A 14322-nucleotide genomic window follows, 5' to 3' on the forward strand; every position below is an offset into this window, starting at 1 on the left:
GAATTTAAGTTTATTAATGTTACTAATATCTAGAAATGAACTGGTTAAATGACTTACCAGCCATTGCTAGGCATAGCGGCAATGAGTCACAGCGAGGCAAGTGACAGGATTTTGACAGCCTATCGATAAGGATACAGACACCCCGTAACGTTCAATGAAGGCATAGGTAATACTTTACTCAATAGCGCCAAATTGATGTTGTTTGACTGTAAACAACGCCATAATTAGTCGTTAAGGAGTTTATTAATAACTAATGACCGACAGGGCTACCGGAAGGGATTTAGGGGCCGGACCAGACGGCGTGTCCGTCCAAACTCATACCTCGACTCGAGGCGAAATAAATGCTCTTCAAAGCGTTAAAAAATTCCTGCCAGCTCTAATAAGAATGAATACGACCTCCTTAGAAAACGAATATGACGAGAACAACGCAAATAAAGTCATTGAAAGACCCATCTCGGCGGCAATCACTCCCACCGAGACAAAAGAAGCCAAAATGCAGCAAGCAACGGCTGCTGGCGGGCGACTTTATATATATAAACGCCCTGCCAACGCGGCCAGGACTCGATTTAACCCGTTAAAATTGAGAACGTGACGGCGATAATGTTATAAAGGCACAGCAGAGCGTCGATATAAACGTGTAGGAGTGCTATTCCTTACCGTATTGCCGTTGACAGCAGGAGGTTCTAGGCGGGGACGTTTACAAGGAGGCTGTGAATTCTCAGCCTGCAGTTCGGACATTTATAACAGCGGTTTCACTCTGACATATATTTTCCACAACGTCCCTCTTCGCGCTGACTTGTCTGTCCTCCTGAACCCTTCCGCAGAGGTCGTGTGATTTCGTGGAGGGGGCGGCTATTTGAATAAATGCAAACGGGGGGTATGAGCACTAACACACACACACGCGCTCTCTTTATTGTGCACGGCAACAAGGCAGCAGCAGCCAGAGACGAACGAAGTCGAACACCGACACAAAGATGTTTCGGACCCGGCCGAGACTTCGAACCCGTCGCTTTTTTTGAAGCAGTTTGTTTCGATGCTTCGAGAAGATTCGGGTCGCGAGCAATATGTCCAAAGGAATAAAGAAAAGCTCTAGCATACTGTGGTAAATATTGATCTAAAAATCGGGATCTTTCGCAAAGAATATTATCTGAATAGTGGCCCGCAAGGGTGTGTATATACCCACCAATGTGTCGTGATGAGTGCAAGCCCGTTGGGGATGCCTGTAAAAACATCAACGAAACACTATAAATATCATAGAAATAATGACCCCCACCCCCCAACGAAAGATATTAGTCCTAAAGAACAACATCCGCCCCCTTAACCCTTGGAGGGTCACTATACCTATGATATATCTCATTTATTTCTAAAAATACTGTTTTATGACTTGTCAGGTTCAACATTTTCACGAGCTTTTCTGAAGCCATTACTATCGAAGTAAAAGAAAAGGGAAAACGTTGAACATAATACCGAGTAACATACAGTTTCTGGATGAAATAATAAACAGAAATAAATTTATTCCTCGTCGACAACTGTACGTATATACGTCTTGTCAAATAAATGCCCATTAAGCCACTATATCCGAATCCTTTCAAACCGGTCGTTTTGAAACACTTGGGCCGCTGCTTTGAGACATAGTTCGAACCAAACATTCACCATCGTTTCAGTATATTATAGGAATTTTTAAAAAAGACTATTTTATTCTCACCGAATGTCGAATATATCAACTGAACTACCATTATTCCACAAAATCTAAAATCTTGAGCTTGGCTGCTTCCTACAGGTCGCTTTGAAACACTTCGCCCGATGCTTCAAATTCGGTTCGAACAAAACACCCATCATCGTTTCAGGCTAAAACAATAAAGGCAAATTAACATTTCAAAATGAAAGTTGAGAATGTGGAATAAAGGAGCATTAACCAACAAAATAAAAAAAGAACCTTTCCTTTCACTGTCCGAACAAAATGGCAGGTTCAAAACACGCTCCCGCACATTACGCAAAACGTAAGAATAGAGAGAGAGAGAGAGAGAGAGAGAGAGAGAGAGAGAGAGAGAGAGAGAGAGAGAGAGAGAGATTTAAAGCTGAAAGCCCATTTACAAGCGCTTCTGTATATGCTGTAAAGTGAACAGTAAATTGTACACAAAGATGCGAGTATTTAAGATACAGCCATCACTGGAACCAAACAAGATACTCAAGACACTGCAACGCGATCGTAATGCAATGCTAACAGAGGTTTTGCAAGTTACATATGAAAATAGTAACTATTTAATATAATGACGATATTATAATATATTTCCTTTGTACTAAAGTGCCAGATTATTTCCTTTTCTAATAAATTATATATATTTTTAAAGATAATGGAACCTTATATCTTAGGCCTACTTAAAAATAAAATGTCCTTTTATTCTTTCCTCTCAAGGCTTACAAATGAAAGTACTAGTGTAATACAGCAAAGTGCCTGTAACAGCCATGTTAGATATCCGGTCTGAATTTGATTGATTTGCCGTTATTCGTCAAATGTTAAGAAACTGCTGCGTGCAGCGAACATGTTATTTCAATTTACTTTTCACCTATTTCATTTCTGTATCAAGCTCTACATCATACAATCTAGTGTGACAAAGATTTCTTTGTCTTACAACTGAGAAAGAGCTGCATCGCATCGAGTATTCATTCGATGGCTCTACAATGTAGAACTGAGTTCACTTTTATTTATTTCCTACAGTTGTGTGTTATTTATGCTTTTCTACTTGTTATTTAATAATAAGATACTTTTATTAATGGTATAATAGTAACGGGTCCTTTTACAATGCTATTAATTGATATTAAGGCGTCTGGACGTGCATAAGACTAGTGTAGAACTCTGGACTCGGAACAACCAACCGAGACTTAACAATAAGAGAATGTGTGTTTGTTGTAAATTATTGAGTAAGCGAAGAGATGCCCCGAATAAGGCTTGCTTTTAACGTGTAAAAAAATGAAAGTTATTGTTTGTATACAACGTAAAATTATCGAGACTCCAAAGGAAATAAACCTTGCTATAACCTCTGTATTGGAGACCATAACTTTAAAATTTGTACCCATTCTTTACGTTAAGGTAGATGTATTCATTATTATTATTATTATTATTATTATTATTATTATTATTATTATTATTATTATTATTAGAAGAAGAAGAAGAAGAAGAAGAAGAAGAAGAAGAAGAAGAAGACGAAGAAATAATAAAGCATCACTAGACGTAATGGTAGCAGTCACTATACGTTATCACAGCCAAATAATGATGATACTGTAACATTGAAAGATATACTTGTTTTCCTCATTTGTTTAATTGACTGCTGGTAACTAATCAAATTTCATCTTTCCAAAATTCACAGGTGGGAAATAAAACAAATTAAAAAACAATGCGTCGAAGTTCCTTCGGCGCAATCCAGTTTTCTGAGCCGCGGCCCATGACACCTTTTCAGTCACGGCATGGTGACAGCTTGTCCTATAGCGTTGCCAGACGCACGATCATGGCTAACTTTAACCTTCAAGAAAATAAAAATTACTGAGGCTAGAGGGCTGCACTTTGGTATATTTAGTGATTGGAGGGTGGATGATCAACGTACCAATATGCAGCCCTCTAGCCTCGGAGTTTTTGAGATCTGAGGGCGGACAGAAAAAGCCATCCATCCCCTTTTGAGGTTCAGCAACGAATGGAGATAATTGTGTAAAGCCTCCAGCGATAAAAAGGGCGGCATCCAGACACTCCGACTACAACAGCGTAGTACGATCGAGAGCAGGCTGTTGTACAATGGTTGTACTACATCTTCCCTCGTACCTAGAGAAACCTTCAGATGGAACGTCATAGACACTTGCGTCCGAAGGACGCGTCCCCTTTACCCAACCTGGAAGAACACCACCAAAGAAAGAGACAGAACAATCCTGGTAGTTGTCAACGACAGCTTCTCTAACAATGAAATCAAGAGGCGGATCAGATAACCATAAAACAAAGGTTACAGAGAATTAGCCAGTCCAAGAGCTAAATATATGACTACTACTCGCCCTTTTCCAAACGGTCACCTTGCCTCTACATATAGCAGCAATCTTACAGCCATTACAGAACATCGCACTACCTGGAACCCCCTTTGGCCTCCCGACACTTTTGTAGGAAATCTGAATGCGTTCGCCAACTTCTGACGGAGGCTCTATACATATTCAGTAACGTCATCCATCGATTGATAGGCATAGTAAAGAGGAAGTACTATCTTTTTCCATCGTTTTAACAAGAGCCGCCACTTCACCATGACCACACGGTGCTGCTAGCCTTAACGCTGAATGCCAAACCCATCGATGACAACCATAGACCGATGCCAACCATAGACTCACATCCAACCCTTAACAGGTAAAGATGCGCTGTCAGCCATGGTTTTAGTCTGCGCTGTAAAAGGTCTAGAAAGAGAGATGTATCGACCAGTTAACTGAATAACGAACTAGACCTTACACCCGTGACCCTGTAAACTACTGTATAGCCAAAGGTGTTCACTGTTCATGTGGCCGGTCACCTCTAATTATGCCCCGCATGATAAAAGACCTGTATACAATTCACCTACACAAAATGAAATTAATAATCTATGAACAAATGAGTATGTAAAAGCAAAATGTTTTTATATAGCGCGGTACATATATAAATCTTACTTCAAATTTCAATATAAAACTTATCATCTCAACAGGAATGTCTGTGATTTCTTATTTCAAGAACCGTCATTTAATGTTAGAGAAAAAAATTCAAGATAAAAATTGATCACTAAACAAACAAAACCTGGAAATGAAACTAACTCTTAGAATTCAGTTAGGTTACCTGGGAATCATATTCCTTTGACTGGGGAAAATATATACAGAATTGAAAAGCATCAGCATTCACTAAACTTTGAAATGCTCTTTTACCATTTAAACACTCTTTTAATCCTTACTTCACGAAAGAAAAGGTTTCACTATTATTCATTTATTATATCCACTTTCTGTCGTTAAGTCTACGGGAAGCAATTTGTGTGCAAACATAGATCATAAAACTGGAGGCTTATTTACATGTTCATGTATAATTCCGTCTTTGTCATTATCGCTACATATTTTCTCTGAAATGCATTTTCATGACACAGCAAATGATTGGCATATTAAATCTGAGTCCAGAGGTCCTAATCAGACATATCTCCTTCGTCGCTTTATCACATTTGTCTTTAGATAAGGGCATGTGCTGGACGAATAATTTGTTCAGTTATAAAAGAATCTTAATTTTGCTTGCTTAAATTGTGCTAATACGTCAACTCGTACGACATTCCCGCACCACTGCTATTTGAGCTTCTGTTAATACATTAATTTCAAAATCGCACTATTTTCACTGCTAATGCTGATTCTTTCAGACGCTAACAGAAGCCAGAAGAAATAATCAGAGGTCGAATGTATAAAAACTGTCGAATTACGTCACTTCCGCTAACTCTTGACCCGTATTGATTGTGATCATTTTTATTTTTAGCTGTGAGAACTTATATCTCGCTTGTTCTAGAAGTTAATGCGTAAGGTATTGCGTTATATATCGCAAATTCAAACAAACCATCTTACTAAACAAAAATTAAGATATTGGTGTGTCATACGAAACGTATGCTTTAGTGTAAACACAGAGTAATCAAAATAACTTAAAAGTACTTGAATTCCAGAAGAATCATTATTAAAGATAAAAGTATGAAAGATTCGCCCCAAAAAGAGTAAGAGGATTTTACCAGGTATCGATGTCAACAGGACATTTCAAAAGCGAACACAAGATGGGCACACTGCTTCGGACTGTTCCGAAACACCGAGACTGTTTCATCACAGTGCTCAAGGGTTTGTCGTTTCACAATCCGTCTGTAGGACCAATAGCTGCTTCGCGTTAAGTTCTGGACGGTAATTTTGGGACACCAGCAGCAAAATTTACCAGCAAGTAAAGCGGAGAATAAAAATATCAGTAATGTTTTTATACTCAAAATTATAATCTATCCTGCAGAAGGTATTCATCACATTCGCTATTTCGTCGCCGTTTGCGAGAACTGTTTGAACACCATTTGTTTTAATGGTTTTCGTCGTATACAATGAAAAGAAATACATTTATTATTCACCATGAAAGTCTTACTGTATTATAAGAAGGGTAGCACATGACAGCTTGATTTTATTTTTAGCTGCGTACGCATCAGGCTACAATTAGCTGCATTTATTTTCTAAGTGATACGAGTGCTAGGTTGTACTTCGGCCGTTTTCTTCTCAATTTCCGCTTTTTCTTTCCTTCCCTGCCTGCTTCTTCTTCTTCTTCTTCTCTCTCTCTCTCTCTCTCTCTCTCTCTCTCTCTCTCTCTGTGGCGTATGGCTTTATACAATTAAATGATTTCCCCACAGCACTGTGACAACAGCATAACGCCTCTCTCTCTCTCCCTCTTCTGACACACACACACACACACACACACACACACACACACACACACACACATATGTATATATATATATATATATATATATATATATATATATATAGTATATATATATATATATATATATATATATATATATAATATGTTATTATCTAGACTTGTGTGTGATTTTCATCAGTCATTTACCTAACGCACTTCTAGGTTAACAATGCAGCGATGTGTTTTTCAGGAGACGGGCCCAGGGCCCAAAGTGATTCCTCCTCAGATAATCTCTTATGCCTCTCCTTGATAAGGTCACTGAGGTCGTTACAATGATTTTTTTTTTTTTTGAAAAGAGGTTTAAACTGCTTCCCCTGAAGTGACTCCTTGTAATTATGACTTTTGTGCACAACGAAAGAAATTTTATATATTGTTTGTTATTGCTAATCCATCTTGAGGTCTTATTTTCTATGATTCTCTCTTTATATCTTCCTTGTTGGTTAACCAGAGATAAGAGGGCCAATTTCCTGTCATTTGAATGCTTATTTTTCTATTTTTAGTATTAATGTTTCCTGTATTATAAATTTATACAGACATACATTACCTTTAATGAGATACTTGAAATAAAGTCTGTTAACACTGTTGGTGCGCTATTCATAGCCTATATTAAAAGAGCTTAGGATTATTATCTCATAGGTTTGGTAAATCTGCCTCTTAAAAATGTTGGGGATTCAGCTACTGCTGCAAATTGGCTACGTTTTCATTTATGCACCACTTTTCTTTGGCTGTTCATCTTTCTTCGTACTCACTGATCCGTTCGAATAACAAAAGCCATTGCATCGCATATTAATCTTATACATTCTGTATTCAAGTTCTGACTCTAAGAATAGTTTTAAGTTTATCTTTTTTTTAACAACCGGTGAAGACCTAAATTATCTTCGTTTTGTTGTCTATTTTTTTTAGTCTGAAATTAAATATACAGTAGACTTTCCCACTCCTATAACGTTGCTTAAGAATCTGTGATACGCGTTGATTTATCTTTAGTATGTTATGAGTTGAATCTTTAGAGCGATTTCTACAGTAACGTTAAGCCATATGACACCAGTGTTGACTTTAATTCTGCCATCGCTCCAATAATATGCTATATACGTATATCCATATGCAAAAATTAACTGCGTCAAGTACACCCTAATACCAGATTAAAAAGCCATATTCACAATGGCCATAATTTATGTTAATGTTATCACTAGCTATTGTTCACCTGATAGAACGGCTTAAGATAATTTTTTTTCTTTTACTTTCGGTAATGAAAACGCTTGTCAAACATAATTTCTAAATATGGACTGGATGGTTTTGAATATTTTCATTCTGGATGTCTACTTTGAAGCCAGAGACATGCTGAGAAAATCACTTTAACTTATATGGCCTTATTCTTTAAAGTTTCCCTTTCATTCTTACAGTCATCACACACAATGTTTAATGTATTAAGTTTGCTTTTATCCTCTTTCATATTATATGAAACTGCAGTTGGATTCAGTACGACGAAATTGAAATAAATGAAAATATTTATATGCTAATTAACTTTTTATATTGATTTTAAGTACTAAAATTATTATAATTATTATATATTACTCTTTAAAAATAAAGCTATTGAATTTAACTTCCATTTCGTAGAGTAATTTTGATTTTTTAATTCCAAGGCAAGAAAAACGATGCCAACCAATCAAAACACTGCCGGAATCGTGCCCAATAGAAGGCGCTACGAGGTAAATGCTCTCGCCCAATGACGGCAAAGTTGTGACGTCACAAGCAGTCGACGTGTTTACATTGAACCTCGTCAAGTGAATTTGTCAGGTACTACTTCGCAGGAATTTTTGTGATTAGGATATTTCGACGTGCTGTTTCGAGGACGTTCTGACATCGGAGCGACGGTAAGTATCGAGGATTACCGAAGAGAGAGAGACCGAGGAAACTAAGAAAAATAGGCATAGATTGCGAAGGGTACACGTCAGTGATCTTACAGCTAGGTAGGCTTTTTTGACATTTCGCAAGACCTTTATTTCTTTCATTTTGACAGATAGCGTCAAAGTCATAGCTAAATTTGACAGGAGCGTTACTCTACAAGGCTGGTCTAAGACTGCCCTTTTACGGCTTTCAATAATGTGTTAAATATGATGCTTCGTAGGACCAGGATAGGTTAGGCTAATACTAGGTACTACTAATTAGCATTTGTCTATTCCTAGCTACTAGTATACTATTTGCTGCTAGGCCAAGGCTAACTAACGCCTTAGTAATTGTAAATGAAGGAATCTTAAGAGCTAATACCTACACACAATATTTCTCCCAGGGAGCTTGAAGAGCTTGCATCTGTAAATGGGTTGAACCTGTTCATGTGTAAATTTACCATGATCTTCATGGTAAGCATTAGGTACCTAGCCTAGTAGTAGCCTATGTCGGATTTTCCCTTTGTAGGGTCGGGTGTAAAAGGAAATCTTAACTCACCTGTGGCCTGTGCACTTTCTGCCTGAACTCCCTGAAGTCTGGGTCTAAGTCTCTAGGTCTTCATCTGTCTCCCTGCTCTATGCTTTCCTGATCATTCTACAGGTCTTTCTCCTGCTGTTTCCATAGGCTGTCAACTGATTTTCATCATGTATCGAAACCATTGTAGCCTTGAGATCTGTCTCTTTTGAGGCTAATGGTCCTATGCCTTGTCTATCGAATCCCTTGATCCTATTACGATCTTCCCACCGTACTTCGACCACAAATCTTAACACTGTATGGCCCCACCTCTTCAAAATCTCCTCCATTTTCTGTTTTCCTTGTCAGTGCTCATACTATAGCTGTATAGGAGTAGTAATGGCCTCATGTATCTATCCTAATTCTTTCCTTGGTAATCCCTCGGCTATAGGGACAGTTTGTTTATACCGGCTTTCGCTCTCAGTTTCATCCACCCTTTCTTACTGCTCTCTCAGCTTCTGTTTCACAATCTAGTGTGATCCCATCTATCACAAAAGGGTTCTCAGTTATCTTCTCTTTTTCCATTCGCTCCAATAATGCATTTCTGGCATTGAAAATCTTTTACTTCATGTATATTTTGAAATCCTGAGCTACTCTTGTGATACCATCTGTTAGGTTACTAACAGTACACAGTACTGCACTAAGTGCGCCCCCCCACATCTTTCCCGCTACAATACATCTGATTAGCATAGGCAAGGTTTTTTTTTTACCATTTAAAAAGCTTTCCAGAAAATATCAAACTATCTTACATGAGATTTAATTGTGCTGCAATTGCAGTAAGAAACTTCCTGCTCATTTTTCTACATCATTAAATGACTTCTGTTATAAATACATTGCCGCAGATATTTTAAACTTTTGTTTGTTTACATGGCCATCTGTATTTATTATAGCGTACTTTTAAAGTTGTATTAAGTCTCGTGCTGCATATGGACAAAAACTGACTTTTAGTATAAAATTGTTTGATTTGTTATAGTGAGATACAGGTGAAACTTATTTACAGTATTGGAAATGAGCAGTTTAAGATTGGAGACCCAATCCCATCAAACCCAAAAACAATAGGGGATTAATTGGAAAAAGGGTTTGTTTAAGTTTGTGAGCTTTACATTAAAATCATCAATGGAATTTACATTATTACTGAGCCCTCCCTCCCTAACCTAGCTAGGATTAAAGGGTTTTGGATTATTCCCCCTTGGACCCTCCCCCACAATATCTTTGGTAAAATTCTGGTACAGTAGATGTTGAGCCAAAAAAGATAGACAGATTGCACCACAATACTACATGTATACTAAATGCCACTAATATGAGGATAGTCATGTTGTTGCAATTGACAAGATAAAACAGAAAATCAGTAGTAAAGAGATCTTAATGGTCAATGAGCAACTTGTTAAATAACTGGAATTCTTGGATAAAGATTATTGAAATTTATGTAATTGTATGTAATGGGTGATAAAAGTATTATTAATCATGTGACTAGCTTAACTCTCATTGTCTTCAGTCCTTAATAGACTGGATATAAAAAATTTTCATATGGGTTACTGTGCATTTAACTGATAATAAAACTAAGAAGTTTTTAAAGAGGTAAAAAAATTCATTGTAAAAACTCAATTGATAAAAGCTGTAACGAGTTTGAAAGACTGCACCCTAAATTTCTGGGTTCCCTAAGAATTATCAATGCACTGTCATGGAGGTATTTAAGAAGCATTGAAAGAATAATTTTATTATCTTGCCCTGTTAACCTAAACCAAATTCAGCAGTGATGTTTCATTTTGTTGTGAAACACTTAGTGGATAAGAGTTACTTGTATGGCTCACCTTCAGTGGACCATGCCACCAGCCTAGATCTGGGGACTAACTGCAGGATTCCCAACAAATACCTGCAGTTGCACTGTAGATCTTAGTTTCTCGTTTCAGTGATACTCCAATAAACACTGACTTCAACTGCAACTGCGCACCATCAGAATTTCTGAAATGAAAGAGGGAAACCGCATCCGTTATTTAAATATTGAATTACCAAAGGCTAATGTATTGAAAATGAGCAACAGTTATTTGTGGCAAATAAAACATTGGAAAATCTCAAGCTAGAGATGGTAGCTACTGAATTCTTGAGTTCTTTCGTTATTCAGGGATGAATTCTCATCCTTTGGGTACTGCAGAGTACAAAGAAACATTAACCTCGGCTTCCCAACCTTCTTTTCCTATACATAGTTCAGTCAGGAAAGAGGCAGAAAGCATATAAGTACTCTGCAAGAAAACTTGTAATGTTATGACTACTATTCTTAGATATCCCGGGAAGTGTTCTGTACGTAAGCCCCTGCATTACTGGTATTGATGGATTACTTCAAGTTCTATATTTGATATAAGTAAACAGGGTGTAGTGGGATTACTAGGCATAGTTTCAATGACATATCAGTGTAGTTCTATAATACCATACCAGTAAGTTGGTATATAAAATTGAAAAATGTGAAGGTTAGGGCTGTTTTCAAGGTATCATTGTGCTTGGTTAATTGTAATAGTTATCCAGTTGTCTTCCAGGAAGTACCTCTGTTTCTAAGGGGATACATTAATTGGGGGTTTATTAGGTGGCATCTTGTGTACTGTAGTATGATCTTGGTTGCAGTAAATCTTATTTAATGACCAATATTTTTGGGAAGTACTATGAGTAAAAAACTAAAATGTTTAGAAGTCAAATATAAAATATAAATCATTAAAAAAGAAAAAGAATCAGTATTTATGTACAAGAAAAGTTATTAAATATCAGTATGTAAAAAATAATTTGGCAACTTTCACGTTTTATTATAAGGTAATAAACAAGAGAGCTAGCACTACAGTATACATACTAAATACTATGCTGTATGGAGGATCTCAACTCGAAGTATTCAAGATTAAAACTGGTTTTCAAGACCGTAACCCAGCATAAAGTTTGGACTGATTTTACTTTTAACCAGCATGTATATTTCGTCATTGTTAATGCTATCCATTCTGTTACAGATACTTGGATGAAACATGTGATTTCAAGAGCAAATAGTGTGTGTTATAGGATACTAGAAGAGGATCTGTAAAATGGGGGCTGGCAGCAGTAGTATTAGTGGGCTGTCCTCAAATGAATACCTTCAGCGGTTTGTCAGCCCTGAGATCATCACACCCAATGACCCATTCTGGAATCAAGTCCTGTCATTTACCTTTTCTATACCAAACTCAAGGTATGCTAGTTGGAGTTTTTATTTTAATTTATTGTTACAAGGTTCAATACAGTAGTATGATTTTTCTGGGTTCGACCTGTGTCGGCTGGTGAAATGTTCCTGTAGCACACATTTCTAGGTATAAGTAGATGCTAAATATACCAGAGAAAAAAGCTAAATGGAATGCTGAAGTTACTACCTCCAGCTCGCTCACCCATAAAGGGTGTCTGTATAAGATAAGGGCGAGTGGAAACCACTACCACAGATATTCTGCCAATTAGAAGACTCCTCTCTAAACCCCTCTCTAGATAGGTGCCTTTACAACGTCTACCTTCCGCTCGCTACTACTACAACTTCTGCCCGAACGCTTCATTCCTGTATTAGCACATCTAGTGTACGCACACGCTTTTTTCGCTGTCCTCAAGAAGAGTTTTTTGGCGAAGCATGTCTGCCCAAGAACCCCAAGCTTCTTCATCTAAGTTGAGTACAGTGGACCCCCCGATTCGTTCTCCATTCGCGAATCACACATTGCTTGCGGATTTCTCTCGGGAACGTTTCCCTGCATTATTCGCGGAAAATTTGCGCACTTGCGGTATTTTTCTATGATAAATATCCAAAAATTCCTGTTTTCATACAATCAACTTACCTGTCAGATATATACATAGCTAAGACTCCGTCGTCCCCGACAGAAATTCAAATTTCGCGGCACTCGCTACAGGTAGGTCAGGTGATCTACCGGCCTGCCCTGGGCGGCAGGACTAGGAACCATTCCCGTTTTCTACTCATATATTTTCTGTCGCCGGTGGTATCAACATCGTTGCTGCCACCTCCTGACTGGAATTCGCTTTTCTAGACAATTGATCATCTTTTGTGGACTTTTGGTGACGTACCTGGATCGTTGTTTTGGCATTCGCTACTGTGGACTGGATTTGGACTTGCTTTTGATTTTTCTTCAAGAATGTCTGATTCAAGTGGTTGTGTGAGAGTGTGTGAATGTAGGCTGCAAGGTGAGGGATACCGAAGGCTTCGGTTGATCCTCACACTGTATGTCGCAAATGTAGAGGTTTTGATTGTTCTATTTCTAACACCTGTCATGAATGTGAGAGGTTGAATGTTGAGGAATGGAAGACTCTAACTTCTTACTTGAAGAAGTTAGAAAGGGATAGTCAGAAGGGCGGCATCTAAGGGTGCAGGTAGTTGTACAAGCCTTTTAATGATTCTAAACTCTTTCCCTTAACTATGCATTTGATTCTAATTCTGTATCAGGGCCCTCACTGGCTGTACATTCAGATTCGGCCTCGAAATTGCTGAACTGAAAGCTACTCTTTCACAGGATGAAATCCAAAATGCTGCCATGAAAGGTAAGGATTGTGAAAGTGACTATTATAGTGAAGTGAGTGTCCCCAGTGTTGTGGAGGGGGGGGCGTTACTGACCGTCTCTGCGACGCTCCAGGCCTAGACCTCTTCCAAGCTCCCAAGCCCAAGAGGAGAAGAAAATCGAACAAAGCCGTACGGGAGGTTGTGGGAGAATTCCCCCCGGTCAGGCGTCCCTTCAGCAGGCTCTGTAAATAGACAGACTGCTCAGGACCGCTATAGGAAAAGCGTCCTCAGAGAGTGCTTCTCTTCGTCCGCTTCTCCCTCTCTAAACGAGGGTGGAAGGATTCGGACCTGTCCAGGCCCCTGAAAGGCACTGGAAAGATCCTGTTTTGGATTCTAGCCCCGAACGCTTTTCGGAAGAAGCGCCTCCTTCGATCAAGAAGGCTAAGAGGGGGGGTTTTTGACGTCCATGGTTTGGACAAAACTCCTTCGAGGTCTCCCTCTCCCGTCAAGTTTGAGAAGACGCCGAGAAGCTTCCAAGAGGATCATTTTGGCTGTCGCAAGAACAGTTATCCGCCTTGGTAGGAGTCCTTTCGAAGGATCCCCCTCGTAAGAAAGACGTGAGGCTTCCTGTCAAGAAGTCTCGTCTCCTTCTCCCGCCAGGAGTGAGGCTCCTGTGGGACGTTGAGGCGTTGAGATCTATTCTGATAGAGACTCTTTGGACGATTTTGAAATGCCAGACAAGCGCGAGGCGCCAGTCAAGCGCGAGGTTTCCTCCAGACGAGAAGCGTCTTACAGGACTAAAGCGCCAGACAAGCGAGAAACGCTTTACAGGCGCGAGGATATATCCAGACGTGATACGTCTGCCAGACCAGCAGCGTCAGCCGAGCGCGAGGAAGCA

The 14322-nt window shown here is 38.8% G+C and overlaps 2 protein-coding genes and 1 pseudogene across 3 annotated transcripts in view; 1 reads left to right on the forward strand and 2 right to left on the reverse strand.

Moving 5' to 3' along the window:
• Positions 1-953, reverse strand: part of LOC135195017 (ubiquitin-like modifier-activating enzyme 1) — a 99105-nt gene extending 98152 nt beyond the window's left edge. Inside the window, exon 1 of the mRNA XM_064221314.1 lies at positions 658-953. Within this exon, the coding sequence (XP_064077384.1) occupies positions 658-738 (81 nt within the window). The 5' untranslated portion in view covers positions 739-953. The remainder of the gene's footprint in view (positions 1-657) is intronic.
• LOC135195515 (ubiquitin-like modifier-activating enzyme 1) overlaps positions 1-14322 on the reverse strand; it is a 139275-nt pseudogene that overhangs the window by 64286 nt on the left and 60667 nt on the right.
• Positions 8210-14322, forward strand: part of LOC135195034 (dymeclin-like) — a 64020-nt gene continuing 57907 nt past the window's right edge. The window contains exons 1-2 of one of the 2 annotated variants that reach the window (XM_064221354.1): positions 8210-8340; positions 11914-12125. In XM_064221354.1, the coding sequence (XP_064077424.1) occupies positions 11986-12125 (140 nt within the window). In that variant the 5' untranslated portion in view covers positions 8210-8340; positions 11914-11985. Of the gene's footprint in view, positions 8437-11913; positions 12126-14322 lie in introns of both variants that reach the window. The other variant, XM_064221363.1, reaches the window with a different exon arrangement.

The sequence above is a fragment of the Macrobrachium nipponense genome, chromosome 20, assembly GCF_015104395.2.
Source record: "Macrobrachium nipponense isolate FS-2020 chromosome 20, ASM1510439v2, whole genome shotgun sequence".
NCBI classification, from domain to species: Eukaryota; Metazoa; Arthropoda; class Malacostraca; order Decapoda; family Palaemonidae; genus Macrobrachium; species Macrobrachium nipponense.